This window comes from Theobroma umbraticum, unplaced genomic scaffold, assembly GCF_002168275.2.
Source record: "Theobroma umbraticum cultivar Fairchild unplaced genomic scaffold, ASM216827v3 scaffold_81.0, whole genome shotgun sequence".
NCBI lineage: Eukaryota > Viridiplantae > Streptophyta > Magnoliopsida > Malvales > Malvaceae > Theobroma > Theobroma umbraticum.
In genome coordinates, this window is record NW_018397268.1 from 4,213,782 (window position 1) to 4,239,091 (window position 25,310).

Below are 25,310 nucleotides of genomic sequence, written 5' to 3' on the forward strand. Positions count from 1 at the left end.
GAGTTTTAGCTCAATAAATACAAGGCTTTGAAAACTATGAAAGCTAAAGAGAGAATAAAGATGTGTTTAATGCTTGAAGCTTTGTTCTTCTCTTGAGCTTTTGTTTTTTAGAGTTTCTTACATCTTAAAAGTGGTGGGAAGCTTCTATTTATAGTGGTGAACCTCATAAAGTCATTGGAGTGAATTTAAAGCAAAATATAGTTGTTTGCTACATCAAAATTGTGCCCAGCGATCACTAGGTATTACTACTTTTGTTAAGTTTTCAATACTTTTGTGACGAGTTTTTCAAAAATAGCACAAAAGTATTGATACTTCCATAGAAAGTATCAATATATTCAAGACAGAAGCTTTTTCCTTGAAGGTATCAATACTTTTAACCCATGTTTACCCCTGCTTTGGATTTTTTGTTCTCAGATTGACATGTATCGATACTTATCAAGGAAAGTATCGATGTTTTTCCCTTTGTGCCTCGAATTTTTGTTTAATACTAACAAGGTATCGACACTTCATTCATGGGTAATGATACTTGCTGCTTACCAAGCATAAGGTATCGATATTGTTGGTGCATTTTCAAAATCAAAGGTTATGTAATATAATGAAAAGCTATCATAGCTCAAAGGTTATGTCACATAAAGTGATATAGTGTGACTATTGGATTGTAGGTAGATTTTCATGTAAATGGTTATGTCTCTTGGTAAAATGACATCCATAAGTTATGAGACAAATTGAAAAAAACACCATAGCTTAAAAGTTTAAATATGAAAAGTTATTGTTTCAAATTATAACTCAAAGATTATATTTTATGGAATGAATAGTTATCTTTTTATAAGATAATTATTGAAACAATACTTTTATCTAAAAGTTGTGTCTAGCAAACTGTAAAGATGTCTTTTAGACAAAATGGTGCCTTAATAAAAGGGTTATGTCCTTGAAAAAGAGACACTTGCAAGCCTATATAAAGAGCTTGTTGCCAACCATTTTGACGCATCAAATAAAAAACAAAACAAGAGTAGAAAAATCAAGAGCAAGAAAAGTGTTGTGTTCTATTAACATAAACACTTAAGTTCCCATCAACTACAAAAGCGTCCAAATTCCTTATAATCTACTTGCTGTAGAAAGTAGGCTCTAAGGCCGAATAACTTTGTAAACCCTCGAGTGTATCTAACGGTCTATTCTCATAAAGTGCAAGACAAAGTTAGACGTTGGTTTCATTATATCTCTAAGGCTGTTCGCATTATTCCTTTTTGCATACCAAGTGGTAGGAGTGAAATAAGTCTTAAAGACAGTACCTATTGAAAGGCTCACCTTGAAGTCAATTTTGTTGGTTCTTAAATTCCATGTAAACCCCATTTGCGCCAATAATTTTAAGATTTATTTTCATGGTATTCAAAATGGCTTCACTTAAAGAGGTGGCTACCAACATTGTCAAGTTTGATCTCTTTGAAGGAGGAAACTTTATTCTTGGTAGAAAAAGATGCGCTTTCTCTTTACAACTCTTAATGTTGCTTATGTTCTAGATACACCAAGACCAAATGAAGAAGGTGATGAAGAATCGATGGATAAAACTCGTTTAAGGCAAATATAGGTTAATGATGACTACATATGCATTAGACACATTCTTAATGGAATGTCGGATGCATTGTTCGATGCATACCAGAATGAAACTAGTGCAAAACAACTTTAGGACAAATTGGAAGCAAGATACATGGCTAAAAATGCAAGTAGCAAAAAATTTTTGGTTAGTCGTTTCAATAATTACAAAATGATTAATATTCGTTCTGTTATGGAGCAATTGCATGAGCTTGAATGCATTCTAAATAGCTTTAAGCAATATGGTCCTAAAATGGATGAAGCTATTGCGGTATCTTCAATAATTGATAAGCTTCCCCTTTCATGGAGAGACACTATGAAAACTCTAAAACATGAAAAAGAAAAAATGTCTCTTAAGGACCTTGGTAATCATTTTCAAATAGAAGAAAATTATCGTAAACAAGATGAAAAAGAAAAGGATTCTAATGAAACGAATCTTGAGACTTTGAAGGTTTATATGATGGAACACAAACTATCAAACAAACCAATCTCACGCAACAAAAGAAAAAATTCTGTGGGTATGAATGGCAAAAGTCATAAGATCAAAAGGAACAAAAGAGGGCCATGTTTCCATTGTAACAAACTTGGACACTTTAAGGTATAATGTAAACTTTTGAAAAATAAGACACAAAGTGTGAACAACAACAAATTTGCGACTATGGTTTCTGAGGTCAATCTTCTCCAAGATGATGGAGGATGGGGGATTGACACTGGTGTAACTAATCATTTATGCAACGACAAAAGTTTCTTCAAGACTTTGGAAGCAGTTAATGATGGAACCGTGCTATACATGGGAAATTCCTCCACTACACAAGTGAAAGGAAAAAGCACCGTAGGACTTATGTTTACTTCTGGAAAAATACTTGTATTAAACAATGTCCATTATGTACCGAAAGTTAGAAAGAATCTTGTGTCAAGTGGTTTGTTGAATAAGTATCACTTCAAATTAGTACTTGAAGCAGATAAGTTCATCCTTACAAAAGGTAGACAATATGTGGAAAGTGGATATTTTTGTGAAAACATGTTCAAACTTGATATTAATAAGAATATTACTAGTTCTACTTATATTGATTCCTCATTTAATGTTAATGATAGTAAAGCAACTTTGTCTAATTTATGGCATAATAGATTAGGTCATGTTCATTATAGAAGAATGCATGATATGGCTAAATTAGAGTTAATACCCAACATTGATGTAAATAATGATATGTGCAAGGCACGCATGGTTACTAAAATCACAATAAGCTCATTTCCTAAGATAAAAAGAAACTCTAAATTACTTGCATTAATACATTTTGATGTTTGTGACATGCATAGTACTCTATCTATTAGTGAAAAGAAATACTTTGTAACATTTATAGATAACTTTTCTAGATATTGCTATGTGTACTTATTGCATACTAAAGATGAAGCAATGGAGAAATTTAGAATTTATAAAAATGAAATTGAACGGTATTGTAAATTGCTTATCAAATGTTTATGAAGTGATAGAGGAGGTGAATATTATGGTCCCAAGTATTTTAAGTCCACTAGTATTATTTATAAGATTACCGCTCCATACACACCAGAACAAAATAGTGTAGTGGAACGTAAAAATCGAGTTCTTACGGAAATGGTCAATGCTTTGCTTTCTAATTCAAGTTTGGGAAAAAGATTTTGGGGAAAAGCCTTATTAACAGCTTGCCATATGCTAAATAGAATCCCAAACAAATGGAGTAAAACTACTCTTTATATGCTATGGAAAGGAAGAAAGCTAAACCTTAATTATTCAAGAGTTTGGGGATGTCGAGCCCTAGTAAGAATTCCGAAACCAAAGAAAAGGAAATTAGGTGAAAGAGGAATTAAATGTATATTTATAGGATATGTTGAACACAATAAAGCATATCGTTTCATGTGATAAAGCCCAATGATTCATATTCCATTAATATAGTCATAGAATCAAGAGATATTATCTTTGATGAAATAAGGTTCAACTCAATTCGAAGACCCAAAGAATTGGTAACAAAGAGCAATAAACTTTCAAAAAATGGTAAGAAAACTATTGAGCTTTGAAAAAGTAAAAGAATTAAAAATGCAAAGACATATGGATCCGATTTCCTTATGTACTTAATAAAAGGTACAAGAGAAGAAATATGTGAATACTTACCTTACTACTTTAATATAGAAGCTGAAGGTGATCTTCAAACTTACGATGAGGTAATGAAGTCTCGAGATGCTTCATTTTGGAGAGAAGCAATACAAGATGAGATGAACTCAATAATGGGAAACAAAACGTGGAAATTGGTAAACCTTCTACCAAGTTCCAAGTCAATAGGCTGTAAGTGGATTTTCAAAAAGAAAATGAAAGTTGATGGAATCATAGAAAAGTTTAAAGCAAGGCTAGTGGCAAAAGGTTTTAAACAAAAAAAAGGTGTTGATTATTTTGATATATATGCATTGATAGCAAGAATAGCTATAATTAGAGTGTTTATAGCATTTGCATTTATACATAAGATAGTTATTCACCAAATGGATGTTACAACAGCATTCCTAAATAATGAGTTAGATGAACAGGTGTATACAGAACAACCTGAAAGATTTATATTTCTTGGTCAAGAAAGGAAAGTATGTAAGCTTGTAAAGTCCTTGTATGGATTAAAACAAGCACCTAAACAATGACATCAAAAGTTTGATGAAGTTGTGCTAGCTAATGGTTACAAAATCAATCAATTTGACAAATGTCTCTATAGTAAGTTCCATAATAGTAGAGGTGTCATCATTTGTTTATATGTAGATGACATGTTAATCTTTGGTACTGATTTAGAACAAGTGGAGAACATAAAAAGGTTCTTGTCATAAAATTTTGACATGAATTATATGGGTGTGGTGGATATTATTCTTGGTATAAGAATAACGAAAGACTACAATCGCTTAACATTGTTTCAATCTCATTACATTGAAAAGATTGTAATGAAATCTAGTAAATCAGATTGTACGCCAATGTCTACACCTTATGATTCTAATCCAAAGCTTATACTTAACAAAGACAAGCCAATAGCACAAAATAAATATGCAAAGGTGATTGGATGCCTAATGTATGTTATGGTTTGTACAAGGTCAGATATTGCTTTTGTGGTTGAGATGCTAAGTCGATTTACAAGTAATCCAAGTAAAGAACATTAACATGTTGTTCATAGAGTTCGAAGATACTTAAAGAGTACAAAGAATTGTGGCATTTGTTATTCAAGTGTTTCTTCAATTTTAGAAAGATATACAAATGATAGTTGGAACTCAAATAGAACGGATCATACTTCTATGACTAGTTGGATTTTTATAATTGGTGGGGTGACTATTTCTTGGGGTTCTGAGAAACAATCTTGTCAAATAGACTTCACTATAGCGACTGAATTTATAACTTTAGCATCTACCACCTAAGAAGTGGAATGGTTGAGAGATTTACTCTATGAAATTCTATTGTGGCCTAAACCAATGATACGAATCTTGATACATTGTGACGATGAAGCAACTGTATCAAAGGCATATAATCAAGCATACAATGGAAAGAGTCGATATATTAGACTTCAACATAGCATTGTAAGACAAAGAATTAGTGATGGTATAATCACTATAAGTTATGTGAGGTGTTGCAAAAATTTGGCAGATCTATTTACTAAAAGCCTAAAAAAGGACTTGGTAGTAAAGATGATCTCAAGCCTATCAACTAAATCTCCAATGGTGGGAGCTCACTTCAACACTTGTGGCTAACCTACAAGTCTTGGGTACTGACCATTCTACCACATGGATGATTGTAAGCACTAATTTATATTTTTCATCCCAAGGTGTATAATGCTTGGTTTCCGTGATATGTAAGGTAAGGTTGAACAAAAATTTTTAATAGACCCATAACATATATATGTTGAAGGACTATAATTACGGAGTACTTTCGATGGGAGCTACCTATGTGAGTAGAAGTATGGCCGCTTCTAGGAGCTAAAGGCTTGACTTTAACAACACTCATGAATGGATGCAAAACACAAGGCTATAAAACATGTTGGCAAAACCAGATACGAAGTGAGCAAGGAAGCTTGTGCGTATTTAGTGGCCCGACTAGTCAAATGAAGAATCGATGGTTTAATGCTTAGTCAAACACTTAATTTAGACTAGAACCAACCACACTCACTAATTAAAGGTTCAAATCTACGGGATGCCTTCATTTATACACAAGGTTCCCAAAGTTATTGGTATTTGAAAATTTTGAAAATGGTGGGGGATTGTTGGTGTATTTTAAAAATCAAAGGTTATGTCACATAATGAAAATCTTACCTCAAAGGTTATATCACATAAAGTGATATAGTGTAACTATTGGATTGTAAGCAGGTTTTTATGTAAATGGTTATCTCTTTTGGTAAAATGACATCCAGAAGTTATGAGACAAATTGAAAAAAATACCCTAGCTCAAAAGTTTAAATATGAAAAGTTACTATTTTAAATTATAACTCAAAGATTATATTTTATGAAATGAATAGTTATATTTTCATAAGATGATTATTAAAACAATACCTTTATCTAAGACCTATGTCTGGCAAAATGTAAAGATATCTTTTAGACAAAATGGTACCTTAATGAAACGATTGTGTCCTTGAAGAAGAGACACTAGCAAGCCTATATAAAGGGCTTGTTGCTAATCATTTTCACACATCAAATAAAAAACAAAACAAGAACAGAAAAATCAAGAGCAAGAAAAGTGTTGTGTTATATTACCATAAACACTGAAGTTCTTATCAATTATAAAAGCGTTAATTCTTTATAATCTACTTATTGCAGAAAGTAAGCTCTAAAGTTGAACAATTTTGCAAACCTTCAAATATATCTAATGGTTTACTCTTGTAAAGTGCAAGATGAAGTTAGACATCGACTTCATTGTATCCCTAAGGCTGTTTGCATTATTTTCCTTGACATACCGAGTGGTGAGGGCAAAATAAATCTTAAAGATAATATTTATTGAAAGGCTCGCATTAAAGTGAATTTTACCAATTCTTAAATTTCATCTAAATCCCATTTGCACCAATAATTTTAAGACTTATTTTTATCATATGATTTTAGTAAAAATTAGATGATGAGACCTTGTTAATTTTTTTATGAAAAAGAAAAAATCTTCCGATGTACGATAATTATTTAATTTTAATATAAGTTTTTATAAAAAAAAATCAAAATTCTACAGAAAAAGAAAAGAGTTACACCATTTAGGTGCGAACCCAATTGAACCAAATACTCAAATCCTACTCAAATCGATGTTCACCCTGCATCGAACATGCTAGAATAGAAAACCTGAAAACGATTCCCTGCTCAATCTTTAAAGAAAATAAAAAATCATGCAAAAAACACAAGGAAAAGAAAAGAATCAATTGCAAAGGTTAGGAAGTGGTTGCTGATTCTGTACCATCAAGGGTTGTAGGCCTTAATATTTTTCATTTTCTAGTACACCTACGACAAAGATTATTAGTATAACATTTTTATATCTTATATTACAATTAGCCTTTTCTGAACCCCAAAAATCCCCTATTCTCAGCCCATGTAGGAACAATGTATACGTTACTACTAATTTTCTTAGTAAAAATTCTGTATCACCATACAAGAAAAACACAATGGTGGAAGAGAATTGGTCAGCGTCGAGGCCAGTACCAGAGAAAGAATACGACCAAAAAGTTATATCCATGATTCATGAAAACCACCTCTTTTTACCACTAGCGGCTTTAAGCTGCATTACAAGTTGCTCCCGCTGGTCTTCTACCTCTGCATATTTGAGGCTCATTTGGAAATACCGTTCACGTAATTCTTTCAACTCCATCTCAAGCGCTGAGGAGGCCTTGCACTCGCACTCATCCTTTCTTGCAGCCCCTTCACCTATTGACTTCTCAGGGCTAGCTGAACGGAAGCTTACTTCCTTTGACAACAAACTGAACACGAGCAAAATATACAAAGATTGTTAGCATTCGTACAGAGGTTAAGAATCAGATGGCCTTATTTATTCTAAATATTCAGATCGGTGGTGCAATTTCTGTAAGAATGAGTGAAGGACAAAATCATGTATAAAACTATTCACTGAGCATATACCTTTACTTTGACAGCACATGGTTGTCAGGACACAAATATGGTAGCATGACGCAAACCATTAAAAAAATCTAAGAAATGGAACATGTAAAATTTGTAATTGGTAATTCCTTGTTAAATCGTAAACATTATATATCCTATTTCAGATGTTAGATTCAAGAAGACAAATAATTCAACATTGTCAATTAGGAAATCTACCACATTTACCCACCTCTTAAGTTGGTTCTTATACATGTCATTTGCCTCTAAAGCTTCTGCAAGTTCATTCTCAAGATTCTGAATCTTTGACAAAAGATCTACTCCTTTATCTTGAGAAGTTTCATTATTGCAGTTTTGACTCTTATCAATCTGAAAACAACAAGAGAAATATTATAAGGTGTTTAAGCAGTTTGTTTCTTCCCAGTCATACATAACCTCTACAAACAACTGATGGCCCAAGCTAAAAGATTATGATCACCTAGACTGGATTTAAAAAAAAAACATATACATTAACCTGTCTATGATTTTCCTCTAAATGATGTTGTACTTGGTCAATTCCAGTGAACAGCTTCTCACTTGATAGCAGGTTATTGTTCTCTTCTATGCTCTGCCATTTCAGAAGCAAAAATTACAAATCCTTAAAAAATCTTTAATGAAATCAAGTACATAATGAGAAACGAAATTCTTAACTCTAACTATCTGAGAGATTCAAATTATTATTGATAGAAGTATTAACTCTAACCGTCTGAGAGATTCAACTTATTATTGATAGAAGTACTTGTATACTTGGAATTAGGGTAAAAAAGAGACTCACATTCTTGGACTCGCGTTGACCCTGTTTAATCTGTTTCAGTTCATCTTCAAGACCTTGTGTTTTCTTCAGGCACTCTTCTTTCTCCTCCTCAAGGTACTTTATCTTCCTCTGGAATTGGCTATTTTCTCTTCTAATTTGGGCTAGCTCATTTTTCAGTGCAGCTTCCTGAGTTCCCATGGCTTCTCTTGCAGTTAAATCACCCTGCAGCCGTAAGACCTTTTCTTCAAGGGCAACTTTCCTACGTCTGCAATCCTCTAAGTCAGAAACAGCTTTCTGACTAATAGAGATTTTCTGAACAAAAAGGGTTCTTTCAACCTTAAGTTCTTCATAGTCTCTGGACAGCATTTGGAAAGAAGCTTCCAGCCTTTCATTTTCGAACTTTGTTTCACTTATTGATTTTTTAAGAGCTAAAATTTCATCCTGAAGGAGTGTTGTTTTCTGCAATTGGACTTTAAGGCTAGAGATTTCTTCTACTAACTGTTGATTCTCGTACTCAGAAGCTTTGAGTTTTAGTTCAAGCCCTCTAACGGTGCCTTTCAGTTTGTCTTCATTGGATTTGACATCTTCCAACAAATCTAATAGCTTTTCGTGGTCTGCCATCAATATTTCTTGTTTTTGCTTTGCAGCAGCTAGTTCTTCCTTAAGCCCTTGTAACTCAGTTTCACATTCCACCTGCATAGCATTGAGCTTGCTCTCAGATAATTTAAGTTTTCCTTGGGCAACTTGTAAAGCAGCTTCAAGCATTGCTTTATCTGCACGTAAATGAGAAACTTCAAGCACAGCTTCTGATGCTGTTTTCTCCTTTACATCCTGGGTTGCAGATATCTGTTCAGTGAGGTGTGTAACCTCTCTTTGGAGGTTATCAACTTCAACTGTCTTCTCCAAGTATCTCTGATTTAATAGGCTCTCCTCAAGAACAAGTTTCTCTTTCTGTTTCTTGTTCTCTTGAAGAAGTACTTCTAGTTCCAAATTAAGGGCTTTCTCTTTCGAGGCTATTTCTTCAAGCATCATGGAATACTTTTCTTCAAGAGCTTCAACTTCATTAACCATATTAGAAAAAACTTTTTCAGATTCCTTCAGTTCTGCTTCCAAGACTGCACAATGTTCATGTAACTCCATCTTTTGCTTCCGTAATTCTCCATTTGCTTTCTGAAGCATGCTACATTCTTCAATAAGACTTTCAGTAGTAGCTTGTAGTTTGGGATTCGCAATTTTCAGATACTCACACTCTTCTTGAACTTCTAACCACCGCTTTTGCATCTCTTCCATCTTCTGTCTCATATCAACTTTTTGTGCCTCCATTTCATTTTCCAATCTTTTAATCTCTTCTTTGAAATTCATTGCTTGAGATTCTGAATTTTGTAGTTCCAGACGATGAGACTCTCTCTCATCAGTCAGATACCTTAATTGTGCTTCCAAACCACATATCCGTTCTGATAACTGTACATTTTCTTCTTCTAATTCAGACAAATGAACTTCTAGTTCCTGCTTACCACTTTCAAGCTCTGAAGATTTCTGTACAAGAATCTTGTTGGCTGAAATCTGGGAATCCCTATTGCTATTAAGTACCACCATTTCACTTCGTAAACCTTCCAAGCATTTAGCAGTAACAGCACCTTCTCTGAGCATGATTTCTATATTTTCCTCCAACCGGCTTTTCTCATTCTGAACAGAAGAAACCTGAGCTTCTAACTCTTTTTGCTGATACCTTAAAGCCTCTAGCTCATCTTCCTTCAGCAAATTCTCGGATTTAAGCTTCTCTATCTCAGATATTTTTGTTGACAATTCCTTCCATAGACCACTATCTTCTTTGCATGGAGAATTTAATTCCTTTAATTCAAAACCCTCCAATTTATCCAGGATGTCATCAGTACTTACTGCTGAGTCTTTGGCCTCTTTATAATATTCGTCATCACTGACAGCACTTTTCTCTCTGAAGAATTGTTTTAGCTGGGCAAAATTGTTCAAGATAATCTCAACTTGCTGTTTTTGACTGACCAAATCTGTACTTTTCAAAATCTGTGAGTCATTGGAACCACAAATTCCATGAGGATTTGCATGTGACTTGAGAGTGTACTGTCGCTTTAAGTCAGCTAAAGAAAGTTGAATCGGTTCATCTAACTCAGCAAGCAATTTTGACATTTCAACAGCAGCAGTTGATTCAGAAATTTTGGATTCTGCAAAGGCATGAGCAGGTTGATCCTTACTCTCAATTTCTGCCTGCTGGTAATGCTCTAATTGTTGTTGCAGTGCCACAATTTCAATCTCATGTTCTTCTGCTCTGGCACGACATTCTGACAGTTCACCATCAAGATAAGAAGCTTTGTCCTTGAAAGCTTCCAACTGGAGCTCAAGGTCAGCACATCTATTTCCAAGAACTACAGATTGAAAATGCAAGTGATCAGCAGAATGTACTTCAGTAGGAGTTTTTTTATTCAGCTCACCTTCATAGTTGCAAGAGGTTACTTCTAATTTATGTCTAGAAGGAGAGTTCTTTCCTGGATGATCAGGTAAAAGAGAATTAGAGGTGGCACTATGATCTTTGCTAGATTCTTTAAGCTTGAAAAGAAGATCCAGATTTTCATCAGTAAGCTCATTGCAATCTCTCTCAAGTTCCTGCACCTTCAGTTTAAGAGCTTCAATTTCTTTGATTAGATTACTATTACCTTCTTTTTCAGAGCCCATATCCTTTAAAGCTTGACCATCAAGAGCTTCAGACAATTTCACTTCCAAATTAGTGATTTTTTCCTCTTTTTCAGCTAATTTGCCCCTCCATTCAGCCTCACAATCCATAAGAGATTGACTACTTAGACCTTGTTCAATCTCCATTTCATGGTTCTTTTCTTCCAGACTTTTCTCCAGAAACAGAATAGTGCTTTCCAAGTTCCTATGTGATTCCTGCAGCTGCAGAAAATGGAGCTCAAGATTCCTGTTCTCTGCATGCAAATCTTGTCTTTGGTGTTCAACAATACCACTTTCCCTATCAGAATCAGAAGATTTTCTGGCCTGGTTTGTTAAAACTTGCTTGCCAGCATTTAGTTGCCTACTATCTTCAAATTCAAAGTCATCCTTTCCTAATTCTTCAAATTCAGATTTTGTTCTGGAAAGGTTATTAATCTCTACTTTCTGTTTTTCTATGGTTTCTTCCAGCTCCTGAAGAATGGAAACAAGCTCAATATTTGATTCTTGAGTTTTTTTCAACTGTAAAGCTAAATTAGCATTCTCCTCACTCTGAAACTTTATCTCATCTTCCAACTCCTTTTGAACATTTTCAGTATGTTTGCTCTGAAACTTCAAATTTTCAGCAGCGCCCTGTTTCATCTGTGACTCCTCCAACAAGATCTTTACTCGTTCAACCTCCTGCTTCAAGCTATCACATTCTGCCTGTGATGTTGAAAGTGCCACCTCAAGACGTTTTTGGTGTTTTGACTGGTCAGATAATTCCTTCTGCAAATTTTCCAGATCAGTCATTAATTTTCGAGCATTTTGCTCCCACATCCTAGCTTCTGCCCGAAGCTCCCCAATTGTAATTTCTGCAGCTTCCAAGAAGTCTTTAGATGAACCAGCATTACGTAGTGGAGAAGAGGGAACAAGGCGTGAAACCCGATTCAAGTCTTCTCTGTGATTATGAGGATGGCATCCAGACATGGAGACCTTTGGAGTATAGGATGAGTGGTTTGACCTGGAAGAATCATTCAAAGAATAAGATCCTTGAGGAGAACTGGTTTGAGAACCAGTTGAATCTTGTCTTCCAATTAGACTGTTCATAATCCCATTTTGAGGGGAGTAATTTTCCCTGTTAAAGGAACCATCCAAGGAGTCAAAGCTATTGCGGGAGTCTGATGCAGAAAAACTTGGTTCCTGCACAAACATGAGAAGGTTTCATCAGCCCCATGACAAAACAGCGCACAGGCAGTTAACTGAAAATGCTTCAGTTTCCTTGAAAGTCTACAGCAGACAAAGGTCCTCATGCAACTCTTTGTGCACGACATGGCTACTGTTGTGTTTTTATTTCTTGTCTAGTTTTAGGTATATTAACTACATTTTTATAAGTTTGGGTTGACACCATAGAAGCACTGGATATGCAATGTTAAGACTAAATTTAATACTATGTTTTACCATGCAATCTAGATAAATGTGTAGAAAGACGTGAGACTTCTGTGCCATGTAGGTCAAGTGTTCATAAAGTTCTTAAACAATGAACATGCTGTCCACGTAAAGACATCAACAAGAAAAGAAGCCTGGTCCTCAGAGTTAAATGAACCAAGTGTCATGTTATCTGGAATTATCTATAAGTCATCATAACACAATGCACAGGATATATACGAACAGTAACGCATGTTATTCATATTACATAAAATTAGCAGTGTTAAAAGACGAAACACAACTGCAGAAAGGAAAGTTGATCAAAAAATGTCTTTAACATATTTCCAAAACAACTACGTTTGAGATCAAGGGAACATACCCTACTAGAAATTTCTCCAGGATGAATGGTACCCTCTAAATGGTTACTAGATGAAGATCCAACACTCCTGGTAAATGTACTATCAGAAACATCTGATTTGTTTTCCAATTCATCATACTCCAGACTCCCATCCTCCATATACGAATCTGTATGATTCCATTGCTCATCCCTTTCAAAGATGCAGTAACTTTTTTCACAATCATATAAAAACTGAATGTCAAACAATTTAAGGTTTCATGAGTGATGGCAAACCTGAGTTTTTCTCTTGGTGTCAAGCACTGAATTTTAACCTGCAGACAACCATGTGGAAGCAGATGTTAACAACTACATCAAAGAAAGGTGAAAATTTGAGTTTCTAGTCCAAATCAAAAACATGTGATTTAGAGAGAAAATAAATCAATAAATTGTCTCGCAAAAAGGAGTGCATCGACCCGCAACCATGTCTCAGGTATCAAAATTTCAAAGGCTAATGCACTGTCAAAAAAATTATTTGAATAAGCTTAAGGGAAGATTGGATCAATTTCTATGTATTAATACCCCCATAAAAGTAACTCAAATTTATGCTATAACTAATTTTCTCTCCATGGATAAATTTCACTTTGAGAAGCATTGATGATGTGTATTTTTCACAACCCTTTCATTAGATGTTAGTACGGAGTGGTAAGGTATCTAACATTTAGGTTCTAAAAGTCCAATTTGGCAATGAAAGCAACATACAATGGCAGAAAGCAATTCCAAAGCATAAACTAGTTTATCTTGTTCCATCTATTTAAAAGAAAAAACATATTTTTAAAATTACGAAAATATGTTTTCAAAACTCTTATGTATCAGCAAAAAAGTATAAATATTAGGCACGTAAAACAGGAATCATCTTTAGATCTCACCTGTAATACTGTCCCGTGGTTACATTTCTTCAACGGCAATGAAAGAGGAATAGTACTTTTTGAACGTATGTAGCTTGCAAGGTTAATTGTTGCCTCTCCAAGGAAGCCAGATCTAGATGATCCCTACAATAATATCAGTTTAAGTTGATTATTTTTAACCGCGGCATAAACCAAGTCCACAAAAACAGATAAAGCCTCACACAAGATAAAGGCAAAGCTCATACCATGGCAACGACAAGCTTAAATAAGCATTCATCTATCACTTTTGAATTATCACCTCGTACAATCCAAATAGACTCCAAAAAGGCCTCCGTCCATCGACAATTTCCATTCCGGACTGATGCTTTGCTTGACTTGGTTATGGTTTTGCCAGTATCCACAGAAATGATTGACAAAAAAAGCTTGTCCCATCCTTTTGGAACCTTCAAGAATTCAATTATCCAAAATTGTATCAAGAATCACCAAAGCAAAACCAACAACATAACTAGACAAGACAAGCCCTAAAATATTAAAAATTTTAAAAGAAAAAAAAAAAAAGACAAGCACAACATAACATAAAACTAATATCTAATACTGTTTATATAAAAAAAAATATCCATTAAATAGTTACTTTTGCTGCATGCTTTATGCTCTTGGCTTATTGATTCCTCAAAAAATTTTAAAACCTAAGTAGAAAAAGGAAATATAGATCTATTTTTACTAAACTAAGCACGTAACTAAAATCTAAAACAAATTTAAACCTCACTATTTCATATAAAAATAAAATCATGTATTTAGATATTCAAAAAATTAAATTTTAATTATTTTAATTATTTAAAACAACTACTTGTTTTTGCATCAAAAGGCATTATAACTTTTTTGCTTACATAGATAAATCCATAAGTTGAAACTTTTACTAATAAATTGAAAATTTTTCTCACATTTTATCTTTTTATAGGAACCGTCGACATTAAATCACCATTTCTTTCGTATAAAATTTTAGAATATTCCCAAGAATTACGCAACAAATTCTGTGATTATTTCAACTCACTATCTTCTGGTTCATCATTACGTAGCATTTGACTAGCTCAACTTTCCAGTCCAACTCGGAAAAAATAAATTAGTGCAAAAAATGAAAAGACTACACAAATCGAAACTGAAACGTCAACCGATCTGACTAGAAAGAAAATCTAAGTTAAACGTTTAACCGTTCTTGCCAAAATGCCAATCAAAGATCTTCATATATGGAAAGTAAAATTATATTATGTAACAAATACCAGCTATCAGTTAGAAAAAAAAAAAAAACTTTCCACAAACTAAAAAATATATAATAATAAAAAAGCACCGGCCAACCTCGCCATTTCAGCCATGATAAAATAATCAATTTGCTGCGAATTGACAGTGAAAATATGATTAAAGAAGGAAATTAAAGGAAAAATCAACGGAAAGTGAAATGGAAAAAGAAGAGGTTGAATTTTGGCAATGTAACAGCGGATTCAATTTCAACATTTCAATGAAGTAATGAAAATACGAAAATATTAGACAAAAAACAGAGAGAAAGAGAGACCTGAAGAGCTTGGAAGCTGGAGAACTTGAAATCGAATCTCTCTCCAGATTTATCAGACTTTTGCTTATGTAATCTGAACATTTATCTTTTTCTTTGCTCAGATTTTCTTTTTCTGTTTCAGTTTATTAATGGAAATTTTTTCTTTTCTTTTTTTGGCGTTGAAGAAACTTTAGCCAAAAATAAAAACAGTTTCAGTATTCACATGGTCTCTCAAAGAAGAAAGAGTGTGTACTTAAAAGAGAAAATCATAAGGAAGGGGAGAGAAATAGAGAGAGAGACAGAGAGAGAAACAGAAGGACAGAGCGCGTTAGCTGTTATTTTGTTTTGAAGTTTGTTGAATGTTCCTTTTGGAGCTTTTTTTGTTTATTTTAAATTTTTCTTTGTCTTTTCAATGCTAACCTTTTTCTATGCTTTATTCATGAATTCATCCCTTTAACTTCTACAATTTAGATAAATACCCTTTGTCTTTTAAATTTCATTTTATTACTATTATTTTTCATAGCTTACCTTTTCCTTTTTAAAATTTTTTTTTAAAAAAAGCACCTGTATAACAAAGTAAATAGTTTTTTTTAATATTACCCAAAATAAATCTTTTAAATAATCAAAACTTCATAAATGGAAAATAGTTATCCTTAAATATATGTATTTTATATTTTAATCAAATAATCATTTTTAATCAAATATATATATGATTTTAGTCTTCGGTAATTTTCGAAAAAACAAATAGTAATAAAATGGAGAATTACCTAGTGGATTGAATCAAGATTATAATATCTTATTTGAACCTATAAAATTTTATATATTTATTAATTTAAAAATTATCATCCATATTATTTTTCATAGAATATCAGGTAATGAGATTGGGAGGGACTAGTTAGAAATAAGAATAACATTTGTCTTATCGTTTTTTAAAAAAATAGAAAATGTTAATCAGTGTTTAGTGACAGTAATTACAGTGATATTTAATAAAAAAAATTTGTTAACGCATTGTTCCTCTTAAATTTGGTTAAACTAATGTATTAAATGTAAAAATAATTAAATAATATTTTAACTATCCTTAATTAGTATTTATAAATAGTTGTTAATCAGACTGTTTTTTAATTTCACTTAGAAAAGAGGTTTTCTTTTTCTTTTTTTTTGTATGCATTAAATTGAACTATTTAGTCCATAAAAGAGGAGTCAAACCTAATATCTGAGAAAATCTCGACTTTGAATTAAGATAGCTAAATCAGGAAAGAATCTTCTCTGCCATTTATAAATAATTGGGATATCTACTGCTTTTATTATATATTAAAACATGTGTCTAATTTAATTATCTAAGATCACAATTTATTCATATTATTTGCCTCTTTTTAGTTAATTTTTATTTATTTTCTACTCAATTTAAAAATCATTTAAATTTTATAGAAATGACTTTGATATATTTCATATTCAAATTTAAATATATCAAATGATGTTATATGATATTTAACACCAAAAAAGTAAGAACAAAATCATAAAAATAACTTTAAAATATAAAAAAATGTGAAAATAAAAAGTAGTGATGAAAATCCTAGACCCTAAACCTTATATTGAAAGCTTGAAAACAAGAAATAGGGATGGGAAAACAACAAAAATAGAAGACAATGGTGGGCTTAACCTAATAAACCAATACCCCACTAGGGGATACTGTCTTCATTATTAAGAACAAAAATACTTGCCATTGAGAGAATGAGTTGATTAAATGAAATTGTGAAAAAAGTATAGAGACAGTGACATGAGTAACATAAACATGCAGTTTTCTTTATTTATTATTTAAAATCTGAAAAGTTTCAATAGGTAGGTATAAAAGAAAGACCCACCTCCCCTCTTTGATTTTACTGACAATTTCAGGGCAACAACCCCATGTGGAGGGGTCAACAACCTGTTAAAGCAAGGTGGCCTTTTTTTATTAACTTTGTTAAGTAGGATAACATTGAGACTGTCATTGGTTACTAAAGGAACTGAAAATGGAATTTTAGCTTCTAATAATGGGGATCATTTTTATTTAATTCAATATTTCAACCTATAACCTTTTGCTTTGGTTCCATTATTTTACAGCTGTTTATTGACTTGCTTTGGCCACAATGCAATATGATTTTTGATGTTCCAACTTCCAAGCTACCTTTTTTTTTCCTTTTTTGAAATATTTTAAAATATTTTTTAATTCAATGCATTTGTCATGGTTGAAATTTGATTTTCTTTTTGAGTATTTACGTTTAATCTTTCTGTATTATTGAGAACTGTGAATTTTTTTTGTGAGATTGTATTCACACAATTCTTTCTAAAAGATTTTGTTTAAATAATAATTGTGTGCATCGAATATGTTGTTCAATGATAATTATTTTAATTTTCACTTCAAGGGTTAAATTTGAATTTTTATTTCCCTCGAATTTAAAAAACAAAACTATTGTTGCTATCAAAGTGAAGAATGATAGGATTTAAGTGAAAAATATTCAAATTTATTTTTTTAATTTTAAAAATGTGTTAAATCAAATATAGTTACTAACATTGTGAGAGAGTACGTTATACGTGCTAATGTGGAATTAACATCTTAATTTTTATTGACTTAGTATTAATGTAAATTTTATAAATATTTTTTTAGATGATATAACCTTTTAAATAAAAATTAAAAATCTTAATAAAAAACTCACATTCGAACATTTTGCTCATTGATTAGTATTTAACCCTCTATTTAAAAGAGTGGAGTTCAAATCTCCTTCCACAAATCCTAAATCTTCTTCTTAAAAAATTATAAATTCAAGGTAAAATTTGCAGCAGGTCAACATAATTTCAAAAAACCATATAAAAAGTTATAATATTTGATCTTAAAAAAAAAAAGAAAATCAAAAAGAGAGAAAAAAAACCCTAGTTGTTCGTCTCTCGCAGCTCTCGCCCCAAAACCCTTCCACCACTAAATCATCTCTGAGGCAACTAGCAAGTTGCAAACACATCAAGTACGTACATCAAATTATCATCTTGATCAATGGAAGTTGCAATATTGTATTCTATTTTGATTATAGCTAACACTGTTGATGGAAGTACTTTATGGTTTGAGTTTTCACCCTTCCCCTTTGGCCAAGCCTAAACAAAATACTTAAGAGGAAAAAAATAATAATCTCATTAGATAAAAACTATTTTACAAAACTCATAAATACAATCAGAACGTAGTAATTGTTAAGCGCAAAATTATGGTTGGAGTTCGTTTGTTTAGTGTTTAGTGTTTATTATTGTTGAAGATTTTTTTTTGCCTAATTTATTATAAATTTTAAGTGTTATGACAACTAACTATCAATGTGTTTATAGAGATATGATCGAATTTTGTTCAAGGAGACTTCATACACGTGAAGAACTAAAGTCAAGAACTTTTGCTTGTCAAAAGGGGTATGCAACATCAATAAAAGACTCGAGAAACGATAGGTACGTGACTATTGGCTGTGACAGAGAAGGAATTTATCGAGATAGACAGAATTCCTAGAGAAAAAAAACAAAGAGCCTCATGCACACACCTTATTAATTGTCCTTTTGCTCTTCATGGAAGAGACAAAGTGATGGGTTTTGGGTACTCCATTTGAAAAATGCTTCTCATAATCATGAGCCTTATAGTAATATGTCTGCCCACCCTTCTTATGGTCGCTTGAAATGGGAAAAAGATTGTAGATATTGAGAAACTGAGTACGCATAAATATTTTCTTTATTTCAACAAAAAAAAATTCTAACATTTTAGTAGTGTCTAGAACCATATACAATATGAACCCAAAACGATTATGTGTATGTTATATGAAAAATTAAATTTAGGTTTAATCCTTGGTATGAATTTTTCACAATTATAAAACTGTCCAACTGCCTACAATAACATTTCAGTCAAACAAGTAATTGTGCCTTGGATTTATAGTTTTTTGCTTTGTAGTTATGCTCTCCCTAAAAAATTGAGGACCTCGGTGTAAGATCGATGAATAAATTATCATTAAATGAAATATTTACAACTGCATGGCTGAATACAAGAACAAATCCACATGCGTTTTGGCGTTTCAATAATTCAATACGTTGCTAGATTATGAGGTGAGAGGTCGGCTAGATTCACCTTGACGGTTGAGAAAAAGCGCACTTCCTCTATGTAAAAGACACGTGTATACCCTTGATTGAAAATCTGGAGATCTCGACGTGGCCAATGGACAAAACCCACGAGGATTGAAGCAAGTAGCTGAGTTTTTGTATGCAACAGGGGGTAATTAAGTTTTTCCTTTTAGCTCACGTGTAAGTTTCATAACTGGGATTTAAACAAGGGAAGAAATGAGAGTAAACCTATGCAATTTTTTCTTTCTTTTTTAATTTTTTGTTGTTGAAAAGTTTGAGTAATTTCATATTAAATTTTGGAATGACTTGGATAATAGTATTTACTTAAGTTTCTTGTCTATTTCTCTCCAAAGAAAGAAAAAAAAAGAACAAAAATTGGTTCTTAATCATCATAAAATTTTTGTATTTTTGAAAAAATAAAATAAGAAAAAAAATTATAAGTAAAATAACAAAAATATATATTAATATACGAAATTAATCTGAAGTTATTGAAGGATAATAAAAATATGCAGTAGTTTTGTAACAATAAACCTATAAGAATTAATGAAATATTAAATTATGCTATTTTATTTTTTTATGTATGACTACTCAATAAGTTTTACCAATTCATTAGTTTTGAATTATTCAACCGTTCAAACGATTAAATTTTACGAAATTCATCAAAATTGGGCCATCTAAATTTTAACCATTTTTAAATTTTACTATCAAGTAATATTATGAATTTAATATTTATTAATATAGTTCATTTTACAAAATAAATACAACTTTAATAACTTAGACCCTTCTAAAAGCCCAGTTAGCAGTACTTATTTATGCTATCCCTTACTTGGTTCCTTTTAAGGTCCATAATCATCTAATGATCTCAATAGATTGATATCTCAACAGGGTAGTGGAAATTAATTCATTTATATATTTTTTGTAATTGAAAACTAAATGAAACTTGAAAGTGAGATGACAGTGACTATGAATCATTTGTTATATTCCTTCATGTCATGACTTTTTCCATACATACCTTTTAAATTCTTCTTTTGAATTGAAGCATGCATTCAACTGTCTGATTTCAAATATTCCACGAAATAAAGGTTTGAGTTCGTATTCCTGGTTCAGTACCCTTTTTCCTTTCTAACAAGGGTAAATCAATTATCTCAAGAAGGGAGTATAGCTAGGGGCGAATTAAATAAGATGATCTAATTGAATCGAATGCGGTTTAAGTAAAATGATTCAATTTAATTGATTTATTAAATTTGTTGGTTCAAAAAGTTTGATTCAATTATTTTGTTTTGTGGGTTCTTGATTTTAAAACTTTTAGACTGAACTAATTAAAAGATTTAATTTTTTTTTTGGATTTAAAGGAAGGGGGATTCAAATAAGTAGAGAGATTATATACTAACCAATAAGTTAAATTCTCGGATGCAACCAAACTAATATTTTATAAATATTATTTTTGAATTTATATAAAAAATATATTTTTATTATTAATTTTAATTTTATATTTTTAAACTATGGATGAACTTTATAAGTTTTAATATTAGATTTGCCTAAAGAATTTACAAACTGAAGTTTGAAAGATTCAAAGTCTCAAGAAGATTGAAGATCAAATGACAGATTCAGAGGCCGGTAAGAAGGAGAAAGTGTCTTGTGCATGTCATCTGACTATTTATTATAAATAGTTACTTTTTACTTTTTACTATTTTTTACTGTATAGTAATTATTCAGTTAGTCAGTAGTTAAGAGTGTTGACTTTACTCTTTACTTTTAACATATTGATATCTTGAAATCTTTTTTTTTTGGTTCTAATGAAGAATGAAGCATTTTTCTTCTTCCTCAATATTCTTTTATTTTCCTTAATCCGTGAACAAGCTCACTCAATTTTAACATGGTATTAGAGCGAGTGACCTTGTAGTGATAATTGCTACAGATTTAGGTAAGTATCTTGATCTTCTTGCTTTTTGGATCGGTGTTGATTTGTTTCTATCTTCTACTTTAAGGGATTGTAGAAAATTTTATTTGTTAATATCTTGATTTGGGGATTTCTTGTTTTTTTTATTTAAAAGTTTCTTGTTTTTGGAAATTTGGTAACAATTACGAACATCAGAATAAATCCTTCTTCTTCATTTGAAGATTTGCCAATGGCAAATCAATTAAGCTCAAGGGCTAGTATTCCACCAATTTAGAATCCTTAATCATTATTTTATCTGTATCAAAGTGATCATCCTAGATCATTTGTAATAAACCCTAAACTGACAACAAATAATTACGCACCTTGGTGTAGATTGTTTTTACTTTCCTTTTTTGTTAGGAATAAGATTGGTTTTGTGAATGGTACTATACCTAAACCAAAGCCTATGTATCCTTTATTTGAGTCGTGGAATAAATATAATGACCTCATTGTAGCTTGGCTTTTGGACTTTGCAACTACACTTATAGCATTAATAATTTTCTATATAGATAATGCCATGAAAATTTGGCATACATTGAAATAGAACTTTGTACAACCAGATGACACTAGGGTATGTAATTTACTATACACTGTAGGTAATGTAACACAAGGGACTAGGTCTATGGTACCCTTGCCTTTAGATTGTCATGCTATAGGCTATAATTGGGTATACAAAGTGAAAAAAAAAAAGCTGATGGCAGCGTGGAAAGATATAAAGCATGCTTAGTAGTAAAAGGTTACAACCAAATTGAAGGCTTTGATTATCAGAAAATGTTTAGCCCTATTGCTAAACAAATTACAGTTGAGTTTTTCTAGCTATAGCAATAGTACAAAGATGGTGTTTAAGGAACAATGCAATTTTTCATGGTGATCTTCAAGAAGAAGTTTATATGGAGATACCGCCTAGTTATTCAATTCAGGGGGAGTATTCATCTAATACAAAGCTAGTTTGCAAGTTGCATAAGTCCTTATATGGACTTAAACAAGCTTGTAGGCAGTGGAATGCAAAATTTACTACTTGTCTTATCAAGTATGGTTTTGGATATGCTTGAAGAATGTGGTTTATCAAGTGCTAAACCAAAGTCAACTCTTATGGATTATAATTACAAATTGTAGAAATCAACTGAGGATAACAAATTGAAAGATCCTATTATGTATAAACAACTGTTGGGAAGTTATTGTATTTGACCTTCACAAGCCAAGACATTTATTATGTTGTTCGAGTGTTATCTCAGTTTAAACAAAATGGATATTAGATATACTTGGAGAATATTTGTACTGAAGCTGAAAGATTGAAAGCCTCAAGAAGATTGAAGATCAAATGACAAACTCAAAGGCTGCTAACAAGGAGAAAGTGTCATGTGCATGTCATATGACTATTTATTGTAAATAGTTACTTTTTACTTTCTACCTTTTTTTTTACTGTATAGTAATTATTTAGTTAGTAATTAGGAGTGTTGACTTTACTCTTTTCTTTTAATAAATGGATATAAATAGTCTGCTTGTAATCTTTTTTCTGATTTTAAGGAAGAATGCAGTTTTTTCTTCCGCCTCAATATTCTTTCATTTTTATTGATATGTGAATAAACTCATTCGATTTTAACATTTAATATTATAATTTGTAAAAAAAAAGAATAAAATTTGATCTTTTGGTCCAAAATTGAACTACATAAATCAATTCGATATTTGATCGGTTTGATCTTCTTTTACGTTTAGTCGATTTTGATCGATTTTTTAAAAATATTTAATTTATTTATTCTTTAGGTATGACAGACTCAACCGATTAAATCGTCTAATTGCACATCCCTAAATATAGCATTTGAATGATAAAAAATTATTATTACTATTTTTTTTAACACTTAAATTGATTATCTTTCAATCTAAATCAAAACCCTTCCCTTGTACGACTGAGACAGATTCCAGATGGTTTTTTTTTTTTGGTATAGTTTCTCCAATACCATCTGTACGTCAAATTCCAAATGTTTTCCCTATTCTAGCTGGGAGGCATAAGACGCTTGCGGCCAAGTCTTGGGAGTCATCGACTGCACGTGCACTACATTCTGAACTTGTTTACAATTAATCAGGGTCTAAGCTCGTAATTTCCTTTAACAATTTATGAATGTAATTCATTATCCAATTTTCAGTTATATGAAATTTGACAATCACGAAAACATAAATTATCTCCATATTACAAAGTCCTTGAAAAATGTGGTGTTTGTGAAAATTCAAGTCATATGCTGCTGGATTTAATGCTTCTCCTCATGAGGTGATACTACATCATCTGCACTCACTGATTTTTTTATCAAATATATCCCTCTTATAACATGTTATGATTTATTAGAATTCTGGTAGATGAAAGCTGTGAAGAAGCTTATCAATGGAACATGAAGAAGAAGACGAAGAGAGGGGCTTTGAGATAGGCCGGTGACAATTCAAATGATGCTTTCCCGAAACTGCACCAGCCAAAATTAGGCACATGGTACATGGTCTTATTCGCAGATAAATGAAAAAGGACAATAATTTAGGCAGCAAAATTAATAAAATTGCTGATGGATTGAATAGATTTAGACATTAAAGTAACAATTTGTTCAATAACTTTCTTAATGTTGGCACTAAACCATTTTCTTTTGGGTGGAAGGAAATTAAGCAACCTCTTCCTTCATCTCGGCCTTGATAGCTGCAGCCAACTGATCATAAGCTTCACCCCAGGCACTGCTCATCTCATCACTGCATTTCTCTTCTCCAATTGCCTCTTTAATTGTTCTCAAAAGTGCCTCTTTCACCACCTGAAAACGGTGAATTGAAAATAGCAAATTGATTACATTTATGGAATATTCAACCAACAGAACACATCTATATATGCAAATCTAATGTGAATTGCTAAAACGTACCTCAAAATGGGGACCAATGACGCCATTCTTGAGATGAACAGAGCCTAGATACTTGAGAGTTGTATCAGCCACCACCACCTCCCCCTTCTCTCTAAGTTGAATGGCTGCCTCGCATGTCTTATTTGGAGGATAACATGAAATTAAGTATGTCAAACACATTAGATAATGTACCAATACGACAAATTGTTTATCCATTTAGGTCAATATTCTTATACCAATACTAGCAGGTCTGTTATATTTTTCCTTTTACTTGTCCATTGAGCTGAATTAGCTTTCAGTTGTCAATTTAATGTCAAAATGCTTAAATCAATAATTAGTATGAAGAAGACAAATTTGGAAATGGCAAACAGGGCTCACCATCTTGAAAACCTTGACAGCATGAGCCTTGAGCTTGGGATTATTCTGCGGTATCTCCTCTGAGTCTCTCAGAAAAGAAAACATCCTCTTTGCAGCCGGTGCAATCTCTAAAATTCTACAAAACAAATAGTATTACACAAACTAAACATTTCTGCAAAGCACCAAACAGTTTCTCTCAGAGAAATGATTAAGAATAAATAAATTTAGTTATACTTTACTTACAGTGTAAAGAAACGCAAGCTCATCTCGGGAATGTTTGGCTTCAAAAGCTCCCATGATTCCTTCACCAACGCTTCTTGCTTCTCAGTGAAAGCCATCTCTCTCCCAATACCAAATAATTCTTTCCCTTTTGTTTCTTAAAGATAATGAGGGAGTGGAGCTCTCTATGTGTATATATATAGCTACCTAGACCTGTATCTACCTAGCGCAGTGTCTCTTAGACGCAAGGTAATATATATTAATTGACATAGCTGTGAAAAAAAAGAGTGGTGGTGGATATTTACATGAGAATTAAATTTTATATTAGCAATTAATGCCGAATTCAGATATGACTTCATTTGCTATTAATAATATCCACATACAGCTCAGCTTTTATTTGTCTTTGTTTGGATATCTTAGACGTGCCTAGATAAATATGAAAGATCATCTGTCCAAATAGTT

At 32.1% G+C, this 25,310-nt stretch overlaps 2 protein-coding genes across 3 annotated transcripts; both read right to left on the minus strand.

The window, feature by feature from the left end:
- Positions 1-7,157: 7,157 nt before the first annotated feature.
- On the minus strand, positions 7,158-15,682 carry LOC110425098 (uncharacterized). Of its 2 annotated transcripts, XM_021439901.1 has the most exons (9): positions 15,369-15,680; positions 14,047-14,244; positions 13,823-13,945; positions 13,191-13,228; positions 12,939-13,107; positions 8,474-12,334; positions 8,174-8,266; positions 7,892-8,028; positions 7,158-7,526 (listed from the first exon to the last, which is right to left on the minus strand). In XM_021439901.1, exons 1-9 carry the CDS (start codon positions 15,447-15,449, stop codon positions 7,289-7,291), a joined length of 4,938 nt encoding a protein of 1,645 aa, XP_021295576.1. In that variant the 5' UTR covers positions 15,450-15,680; the 3' UTR covers positions 7,158-7,288. The 2 variants fall into 2 exon arrangements, with proteins under 2 accessions (XP_021295576.1, XP_021295577.1); XM_021439902.2 differs by lacking the exons at positions 7,892-8,028; positions 8,174-8,266 and having other exon boundaries at positions 7,360-7,526; positions 15,369-15,682.
- Positions 15,683-23,912: 8,230 nt separating this feature from the next.
- HB2 (hemoglobin 2) lies at positions 23,913-24,996 on the minus strand. Its single transcript, XM_021440334.2, has 4 exons — positions 24,873-24,996; positions 24,651-24,765; positions 24,294-24,410; positions 23,913-24,188 (listed from the first exon to the last, which is right to left on the minus strand). The coding sequence occupies exons 1-4, from the start codon at positions 24,965-24,967 to the stop codon at positions 24,045-24,047; spliced, it is 471 nt and encodes a 156-aa protein (XP_021296009.1). The 5' UTR covers positions 24,968-24,996; the 3' UTR covers positions 23,913-24,044.
- Positions 24,997-25,310: the final 314 nt, after the last annotated feature.

What these genes read in the sequence shown, in the direction of transcription:
- HB2 (XM_021440334.2), bottom strand. Translation starts at nt 24,967, where the DNA reads ATGGCTTTCACTGAGAAGCAAGAAGCGTTGGTGAAGGAATCATGGGAG. An exon ending in AGCTTGCGTTTCTTTACACT is followed by an intron (nt 24,766 to 24,872) that starts GTAAGTAAAGTA and finishes TTTGTTTTGTAG; the next exon opens with AATTTTAGAGATTGCACCGG. An exon ending in TCATTGGTCCCCATTTTGAG is followed by an intron (nt 24,189 to 24,293) that starts GTACGTTTTAGC and finishes CACCGTTTTCAG; the next exon opens with GTGGTGAAAGAGGCACTTTT.
- LOC110425098 (XM_021439901.1), bottom strand. Translation starts at nt 15,449, where the DNA reads ATGTTCAGATTACATAAGCAAAAGTCTGATAAATCTGGAGAGAGATTC. An exon ending in CCAGCTTCCAAGCTCTTCAG is followed by an intron (nt 14,245 to 15,368) that starts GTCTCTCTTTCT and finishes GAATTCTTGAAG; the next exon opens with GTTCCAAAAGGATGGGACAA. An exon ending in ACCACGGGACAGTATTACAG is followed by an intron (nt 13,229 to 13,822) that starts GTGAGATCTAAA and finishes GGTTGTCTGCAG; the next exon opens with GTTAAAATTCAGTGCTTGAC.